The sequence below is a fragment of the Protobothrops mucrosquamatus genome, unplaced genomic scaffold, assembly GCF_001527695.2.
Source record: "Protobothrops mucrosquamatus isolate PMUCROS unplaced genomic scaffold, P.Mucros_1.0 scaffold_4, whole genome shotgun sequence".
Classification (NCBI taxonomy): domain Eukaryota; kingdom Metazoa; phylum Chordata; class Lepidosauria; order Squamata; family Viperidae; genus Protobothrops; species Protobothrops mucrosquamatus.
The window spans coordinates 201,929-211,928 of NW_015386080.1; the positions used below are offsets into that span (position 1 = coordinate 201,929).

Consider the following 10,000-nt stretch of genomic DNA (forward strand, 5'->3'; position numbering starts at 1 on the left):
CATAGATTCATACTTCTGCTCTAGAAGTATTCACTAAATTCATTACTTACAGCAGTTTCGCTTAAGTTAATTTGAGCAATGTATGTGCCAAGAAGAATGTGCCTTCTTCTATTAAACAAATTCCTCAACCATTTAATTTAGATAATATTTAAGCACTTGTATTATTTGCTTATGCATTTTAGAAGTTTAAAACACTGAATCCTCCACCATGTTTACAAGCACATACCTGAATAATTTCTCTTACTATTAAAATGCAGTAGCCTTCAATAAAATTCTACAAACTGGTGCTGTCTAGTTTTGTTGGAACTATAGAAGACCTGTTTATTTTGGACTACATATCCAACTTATGGAAAAATACATCTTGAATATTTGACAGTCCCATATAGATATGGAAATTGTAGTTATGAATTAAAGATAAAAAATCATATCCACTGAACTATAAGCAAGCATCATAATACTTTTGTATTGATATTAGTCTAGAAATACTGTTTTTTGTTTTTGTTTTGTTTTGTAGTTGCTTTTGTTAGAGTTAACACTGCATCACTTCTTAACTTCGCACATTTCTCGGTTCTTTCTTTCCAGGGATTCCTAAAGTTATGATTGATCCATCTAACCCATATAGTGTATTTAAAAGCAACTCAACTTTTCTGAAAGGAAGCAGTGGCATGACCAACAGAATACCTGAGTCTGGTGGTACAAAATATCCTATCAAATTGCCATATATACCATATGTAATTACACCAAAGCCTTATGTGAAGACAACAGCAAGACCAACTGTGAAACCAACATACAAACCATATACTAGATTGGCAACACAACCGGCCACAACAAGAACAACTTTCAGGCCAGTGACAAGATTTCCACCAGTGACAAGTCCTCCCCAACCACCCACAGTTCCATTTAAGCCTGTAACAACAACAATGCCAATAATAGTAACTGAAGAGCCTCTGCCTTTTCCTAGTGAAACTACACCACAGCCAGGAATTACGGTTGACAATAGGATCCCAGTTGAGCCACAGAAACCCCGAGGAGATGTATTTAGTAAGTAAGGGTAAATTTTCTCATGTGTTGATGTGAAATATAGTTAATTAACTAGACTAAATTCATCAATGAGGAAGCAGGACTAGGAGAAGAGAGAGAGAAAGTGATGGGTTAAGATAAAACTATTCATGGGATTAAACAACATGTTTTTAATATTGATCCACAAGTTGACAGATCTAAAATTCTAAATTATGTCTCAGGGTATTTCTATACTATCACTATTACTGCTATTAACTACTTTTAAAGAATGAGTAAGAAAGGAATAATAAAAATGAATATATTTGTGTCTGGTGTGGAAAAAAATCTCTTCTCTACCCCTCTTAGTGCAAACCAGGATTATGCACTGAAGGATGGTTACAAAAGCACATAATTACTATTTGGAATATTGTATCACAGGATCTTGTATAATTTGATATTCTCCTGTTGCTCAAAATAAGATTTCTCATGCTGTCACAAACAGTGTAGACACATTTATGGAGAATAAGGTAATCTATATAGCTAATTATGGTAGTAGTATACTTCTAATATCAGATGCAATGTGAATATTATGTGATAAGGGACATGTGTTGGAGGATGCTGTTACTTTCATCATGTTTTGCATGTTGATTTCCCACTGACATTGGGCATTTGATCATTGTGGGAATAGAATGTTGGACTTGTAGCTTGTGGTCTATTCTAGGAAAATGTAGATCAACATGTCCAATCATAACAGATGGACATTTGAAAATCAAATGGAATGCAGTGAGATGGTCAGTTTGGCTATGAATTAAATAAAAAAACAATACTAAACATGTAATGGATTAATATTTTGGACCCAAATTTAATTTTCAAACATGTTTTTGAGAGACGTGTTGTTTCATGTGAATTCCCATAACCATCTTATGGCTACTTGCGCAAGAATCAAATGGAAAGTCAAGTTAAAAATAACTGTTGATTTCTGCTTTATGGAATGAGCTCATCAAATGGGAGACATTTGGACTTCATGATTCCAAAGGTGCTTCTTCATTAGGGAGCATCATTTAGACAGATGTCTTAAAAAATATTGCAGTACTTTCATGCCAAGTCAGCTTCATGCCACAAACGACATTTGATGACTTGCATGTTTTGGAATGCATGCCAAGAAATACCCCAGTGTTCTGTTTCATCTTTAGCATCACAACTGACATTAATTATAGTTTGTGAGTGTATTTGGAAAAGTCTTCTTTGGTGCCCAGAATAGTAACAGTGCTTAGCTAATAGAATATGAATTTTATTATCTTGTATGGACAAGTGCATTCCTGAATAACTTTGGGAGTGATTTTGGCTGTATTTCAGCAACTCCTATTAGCATACTTTCTTAACACAGTTTTCTCCCTCCCCAGAAAAGCAGTTTATTTGAATTTTCCACCTTTAATATATATTGTAGGTATAAAGTCCTCATAAATTAGGGGACAGAAAACACAGCAGTTAAGCCTGAGGAAGATGAAGGCATTATCTAAGAATACCCAATTTTTTGAAAAAAGACGTATTACACCATAATTCTCTGTAGGAATTATTAAGGGTTCTTTAAAAAGTATTTTGCAAACATTCTTACCCACATTCAGGATAGGACTTGGCCACCCAGAGCTGTTGGCTATGAGATGGACGGCAATAAATTAAATAAATAAATAAATCCAGTGAATGACAAAGTAAGTCAGTCAGTCAATCAATCAATCAGTCAATCAATCAATCAATCAATCAATCAATCCAGTGAATGAAAAAGTGAATAATATGTAAATTCCACGGATATCATTGTTTTGTTCTGTATTGCTCATATTGTCTAATATCCAATGCTGGTGGATGCTTAGTTTTATTTATGACATAAGAAATCTGAACTATGATTGGCAATATGGCACATTCACAAGATAGCTAATGTTCAGGAAAATCTGTTAGAATATTTATAATCCCCACACTGTGAGTCTTCTCCCTCTCCCTCCTGAGATGAGAACGGCTTCATCACATCTAAGATTCTGAAGGTCCCTCAAGATCTGATTATGCCAGGAGGTCTGGAGGCCCTGACAAGGTGAACTAAAGAGGTAGCTCCATTACTATTAACATCCCTGCATCTATTAGTCTTCTTTTAGCATTTTTACAGTTCTTTAATGGTTTTAATATTTTTAATGATAATGATTTTTAGATATGTTTTGTTGTATACCACCTAGATTCATTTGCTTGTGAGATGGATGATTATATAAATTACAGATAGACAGACAGACAGACAAACCTATCTGTAGAGCTAAAATCTAGACTCTCTATAAAACATTTTCTGGTCTGAAGTCATTTGATGCAACAGAATAGCAATATTTCTCCTCTCCTCCTCCTATTTAACTACACTTGCATACATAAGTACCTACTAATCATACTATTCCATTTTAGTTTAATATTGGATTTGGACAATACATAAATAATAAATAAGTTCTTGCCTCCCATTCCTTTCTATCAATGTTGACACATCTTAAAATTTCTCTGCCCATTTCCCTGTTTTTAATAAGCGTCTCACCTAGGTACACAATTTCATTTACTTGCTCTAATGTTTCATCATGTGCATATTTTACAATTATTCATTCAGTTTTCCAGAATTTAACATATAGCTTCTTATCTTCAAATGTTAAAAATGCTATCTTAAAATCAAAGACTGAGTTCATAATATATATATTTTCTGTTTGCCATGGTGTATAAATATATCAACTGGTTTGTAAATCTTATTTTTGGGGTAGGATAGGTACATGTCAGAGAGCCAGTTTGGTGTGTTAAATCATCAGGCTAGAAACTGGGAGACCATGAGTTCTAGTCCTGCCTTAGGCACAATGCCAGCTGGGTGACTTTGAGCCAGTCACTTTGATTCAGCCCTAGGAAGGAGGCAATGGCAAACCATTTCTTAAAAACCTTGCCAAGAAAACTGCAGGGATTTGTCCAGGCAGTCTCTGAGAACTGGACATAATTGAACAGAAAAAAAGAAGGTACATGCACTATATTGGGTTAAAAACAATTCGTGCACACACACACACACACACACACACACACACACACACATTTTGTCTCAATATAATACATATTATAGCCTGTGGAAAGGCTTTTGAGAACATATCAAGTTGGAACAGGTTTGGAACTCACAATTTAAGTTTCTGACTACTTTTCTGAATCTAAGCAAATGTTTTCCTTCAAAATGAAAGGCAGTGAAATTAACTGTACTCTGGCTTCTGAAGGTGTTTACAACTGACAGCAGTTTATCTTTCCAGTTCCATGTGAGCAGATGATACTGCTTCATAATGGTTAAACAGTCAAGTTCGCCACTTACTATTTAGTCAGGCAAATAAAATGGTGCAACAAGGTTAAGCTTGGAAGAACTGGAAATGCTTTGACTTATCAATTGATTATGTACCCTCAAATCAGTATTTAATCTTAATAATCACATGGGTAGACATCCACCAAGATAATCTGTTCCCATCCTAGGTTTTCAGGTTTCCTAACAGAATACCTATTGCTCTGTAATTATAGCTACCAATGTACTTTGTTGCTGATCATTCTGTTCTTTCTCTTCATCATCTTGGTAATAATCAGAATGCCGATCAAATTTCATCTTTCATCTGTACAGGTTCTTGAGAATAGGGAATATCTTCTAAAGTATCTTGGATGTTGACATCTCTACTATACAGAATTTCACTATGCTTCCATCCTGTTTTTTTTATTCTTCTTCTCTGAATCATTCACCTTGTGACCCTTAGCATATCAATTCAAATAATAGGTTTGCTGTTGTCTCTAAAAATAAAGACCATATACCTCCTTCTTCTTCCCATATTGCTGCTCTCTAATATAAGTGCCTGCTTGCTTTAGCTAGGCAGTTGGGATGACCTTTACACCATAGGTGAATTCTCATACCAACTTTTAGTTTTGGTATATACTCCTGGTGTTTTTCATTCTTACCCTCAGAAACTCGACTACCAGAATGAGGCGACAGGGCAGGTCTTGAGCGGGGGAGGGCTGGTATGCTTAGAAATCCATTAAGTTGCTCAGAGATGCAAGAATGCTTAATTAATTGAGGAAACTCTTTCATGAATCCACAGAATGTTAACCAATAAATCACTCAAATTAACTCTGTAGTCTTCTCTTTTTTATATATATCTAGGTGCTCTTTACCTACTGTGGTATTTAGTGCAGAATAATGAATTCCTATAGCCAAAGGAAAAGTTTTGTCAGAAAAGGCTTCATTATATATATATGTATCAGCATAGGCTTATTGTCCCTACCGTTTGTAAGATCTTAGGCATGTCTGCTCAGAACTTAAAAAAAAAATCAGTCGAGACTGTAAATCTGCAAGAATTACAACTTTAATGCCAAGGACTCAACACTCAGTTTTCTGCTGGTTTCTCTGGGAAATATTAGTTACACAGCACAAATAGTTTGGCATTTAGAGATATTGATATGAGTAGTCTAAAGCTATAATAATTGCATGTTATTCTTTAGTTGATATACATGAAATCAAAGGACCAGCTGTACAGTCTGCACGTGAAATTCCTTTCATGTTTTGGATTACATCAATTTGTCAAGCTTTCATGTGGCAAACAGCCTAAGGCATTATTCTTTCAGAAGATTTAGATCCTTTTGTAGGCCTAGCTCCAAATTAGGAGGAACTTTGAGATAAAAGTTGTGGACATTGAAAGGTAATTTTAAATTTAAGTGTGTTAATGCTATTATAGTTACGAACATTTTTTCAAAGAGAATGTCATAATGATTTAAATGGCAAAGATGTTCTCTCTACTTGCCTGTAGTATGCGTACTACTTGCCTCTTCTATAGTATTGTCAACAAGAACTTAGCCATAGCAAGCATATACAGATCTTGATTCCTGACAAAGTCACACACTTCATGATAATCATGTATAGGGGTATATATTACATAGGGTTAGGGTTAGGTTTGCTATACAGGTAATTCTTGGCTTAGAACCACAATTGGGACCGGAACTTCCATCTTTAAGCAAGACGGGACCTTAAGTGAGTCACACTAGATTTTGTTACCTTTTTGACATGGTTATTAAATGAATCACACGATTGTTAAGCAAATATCAGAATAACAGAGTTGGAAGGGAGTTTGGGACTCTTCTAGCCCAACCTCCTGCTCAAGCAGGACACTCTGTCCAATGGTTGTCTAATCTCTTCTTAAAAATCTCCAGTGATGGAGTACCCACACTGGCTTCCTCCACTGACTTCGCTTGCCAGAAGCTGGTTGGGAAGGTTTCAAATGGCAATCATGTGAACCCAGAATGCTGCAACGATTGTAAATACATCCTAGTTGCCAGGCACCCAAATCTTGATTACATGATCACAGGGACACTGCAACAATTGTAAGTGTGAGGATCGGTTATAAATTATTTTTTTCAGTGGTGTCATAACTTTGAATGGTTGTTAAACAAATAGCAATAGCGCTTAGATTTATATATCACTGCATAGTGCTTTAGAGCACTCTCTGAGTGATTTATAATGTCAACATATTGTCCCCAACAAACTAGGTCCTCATTTTACTGTCCTCGGAAGGATGGAAGGCTGAGTCAACCTTGAGCCTCATCAGGATCAAACTCCAGACTGTGGGCAGAGTCAGCCTGCAGTACTGCATTCTAACCACTATGCCACCAGGGTTTTAAACAAATGGTCATAAGTTGAAGATTACTTGTACTAGCAGATATAAATTGAATTCCAAAATTTCTGGTTGCTAAATCTGTACAGTTTTACTCTACAGAGGGTTCAGTAGCAGTGGTCACTGTAGCTAGCAGCCTCCTATTGCCCTTTTCCATGTAGAAATTCCATCTGTTAACTAGGAGTGGAGAAACTAAAGAGAGATAACTGAGGAATATTGCAGGATTGGGATTTGATCATTCCTGCATATGGAGTAGAGTAGGGACAGTCCGTCTCCTTTTCCTGAAAATTGGAAAGGAGCATTAGGGGGAGGAGAGATTGTCCTGGAAGGGAGAAGGTTCACAGGGAACCAATATTCCAGTGGTGGCTCACCAGATAGTCTTTACTGAGACAAAGTTTGCCTTTCAAAATGGTTCATAAAATGGGCACATTGTGTTGGGCAGGAGGGAAATAAATTTTAATCAAAATTTCATGTCTTAATTTAAAAATAAAATGCACGCTACATGGAATCATTTAAAATAAAACTATTGTGGATCATGGCAAAATTCATACCCAGATACCAAATAACAGCCTATCACATATTAGATGTTCAAGCAGACTGCTCTCTATAAGGCCTGTGTCTGAACAATTACAATTAAAAACCAAACCTATCTTAGTGAAAGAACAGTTGCCATGACTTATCTGGGCCTTGACAGCATTCAAGGAATGAGTTTTTCTTTTTATTAGTGAGAACAGCAGATGTTCCACATTTTTTCTCCCCCAATAAGAGGGATATTAAAAAACATATTTTTCTACAGTGCTTTTAAGTTAGGCTAATTTCTGATATTTTACTCAGGTGTTTTAAACGATTCACATCTTTCATCATTTTAAATATCAGAGGTTGATTTTATTATTTACTTCTGGTTTTAGTATCATATTTTATTACAAACTACCTTAAGGTTGTGCTGACAGCACATATATCTAAGAAATAAATAATACTATATGCCACCCAAAAAAGCTCAATATCATTGCTGTACCTTAATTATAGTAGTCATGTTTTTCCAAGAAAATTAAAATGGCGTAAATACAAAATGTTTTTCCTTTGTGTAGGCAAGCACAATATTCTTAAGCAATGTCTACCTCAATATACAGTATTTCATTAAAACATCACTATTGTATTGTTTAAATTGGGAGTTCACATGACTGATTATCTGTAATGTGGTTGGATTTTAGCAAAAAACTGAAAACAGAGCAGTTTCACAATGGAAGCTGAAACAAAGATCTGATTGAAACAAACTAGCACGCTAAAAAGCTGTTAGGAAGGAAATGCAAGAGGGTCTGAATATGGTTCTCTCTTTATAGTCTTCTTTATGAGTCATAGTAGTTGGTTGTGGCCTCTATAATTATTACTTAGCTCAAATCCTTGTATTTCTTACAAGCTCACCCAAATGGCTTTTGCAGTGAAGCTTGACAATAGGTTGGTAAGTAATCTATGTAATAATCTGTGGTTGACTTCCTTCTCTATTTTATAGTTTTTTTTAATGGCTTGATGGTTTCCTCTTCCAGTTCCCCGCCAGCCTGGAGTGAACAATAATCTCTTAGAAACATTTGAAATTGAACAAGGGATAAGTGCCAATGAGGATGAAGCAAACGATGATCCAGGTAAGCACTTTGTCCCTTTGGATCTAGATAGCATTCTAGAAAGCAGTGTGAAACGGAAAGCATTACTGTTTATTGTGTACTACTTTCCTAACAATATGTGTGCTACCAGGCATATGTTAATACTTATAAGTACAAAACAGCTGTGCTGTAAAACAAGAACTCTACTTTTTGAAAGCCATTCCTTGAATTCTGATGAAAGTAGTAGAATAAATCTAATGAAATCTACAGAACTTTATAATTTGTCCCAAGATGACAAATTTTAACTAAATTGGGTATCCCATGCTTTTCTAAAAGCAGAAATAAAGAGAAGCGCACTGTAGGAAAATGGCTTAGAATTCCTTAGTCTTCATCAATTGATGCACTAATAAAAGCTTCTCCTTTTTGCAAATGTGATTAATATATTCTTTACATTGCTTGACTCCACATAATAACCACACACTTAGCTTAGCCTCTACCAATCTAGTTCCTTACAAAGCATGTTTATAAAGGAGTGAGTTAATCTGTCTCAAATCTGAAGGTCTTTTTATTGATTTTTCATCTCTTCTCTGCAGGTGTTCTGATTCATAGTTGCAACTTTGATGGTGGTTTGTGTAGATGGATCAAGGAAAGAAAAGATGATTTACATTGGGAACCTGTTAAAGACTCCTCAGGTATTGATTTCCTTCCATTTAAGATAGGGCTATCTGATAAGCAAAGAATCAGAAATAAGAAAAATCTTGGCATATAGTTTCTGGCAATTGATTTATTTGGAGCTGAAAAGTGTTTCTGTTAGAATTTTGTTAAAATTTGTTAGAGTTTTGTTTCAGCTTTCCTGTGTATATAAATTTTCAAGGACCATTTTCTTTGGACTATTTCTTGAATAGAAAAGTTTAAAAAACAGTATGTGAACTACACAGTAATACATCTTAAAGCAATTTCCTTGCACATTTATTCAGATTTTTGTTTCTAAAGCATATTAGCATTTACTTCTTTTCTTTATAATTGACAATGTTTCATGTGAGAGTATAACTAAATCTAAATCTGTATGGCCTATTATGTAGCCGAAGCTTTGGAAAACTACTTACTTATAATTTGTGATTCTGAATATGGATTTTATACAATTAGTTATACTGAGACATCTCAAGTCACTTGAATAGGGCTTGGACAAGAATCACTTTGGGAATTACAACTAGATAATATAGCCACACAGTACATGGAAGACTAATTAAGATGTTAAGCCTTTTAATGCTATGCCTTTGTTTTGTTATTACCACATTTGTATAAAAGATATGCATTCTTTAGAGAACTTTTCTAACTTGAAATATTAAAAATAAAGTATATATATATATATAAAATATTGATAGTATATTTATGTGGCATGGCAACTTCAGTAGACTTTTGAATTCTCATGAAAACATCAGTGAAATAAATTACTACCTTTTTGACTCATTCCTGTCTTCCAGTTCTCCTCTAACAGTTGATAGCTTTTGCACAACATATTATTTATCCTGTCATGAAGAAGTACATGGATGATTAACTAATGGCAAATGTTAGGTATATTTCTGGAATTATGGCTCTAGATACTATGTTTACAGATGATGATTGTTGCATAAATGGACATGTTTAAAGTTACCTGAAATCTATGGATATAATAAACCTGCACATATCCAAAAGAGAAAGTAGAAAATTTAC

The 10,000-nt window shown here is 34.8% G+C and overlaps 1 protein-coding gene across 1 annotated transcript in view; it reads left to right on the top strand.

Moving 5' to 3' along the window:
- The window catches only part of NPNT (nephronectin), a 25,573-nt gene that overhangs the window by 12,263 nt on the left and 3,310 nt on the right, over window positions 1-10,000 (top strand). The window contains 3 exon segments of the mRNA XM_029287314.1: window positions 583-1,041; window positions 8,234-8,329; window positions 8,881-8,979. Of these exon segments, the coding sequence (XP_029143147.1) occupies window positions 583-1,041; window positions 8,234-8,329; window positions 8,881-8,979 (654 nt within the window).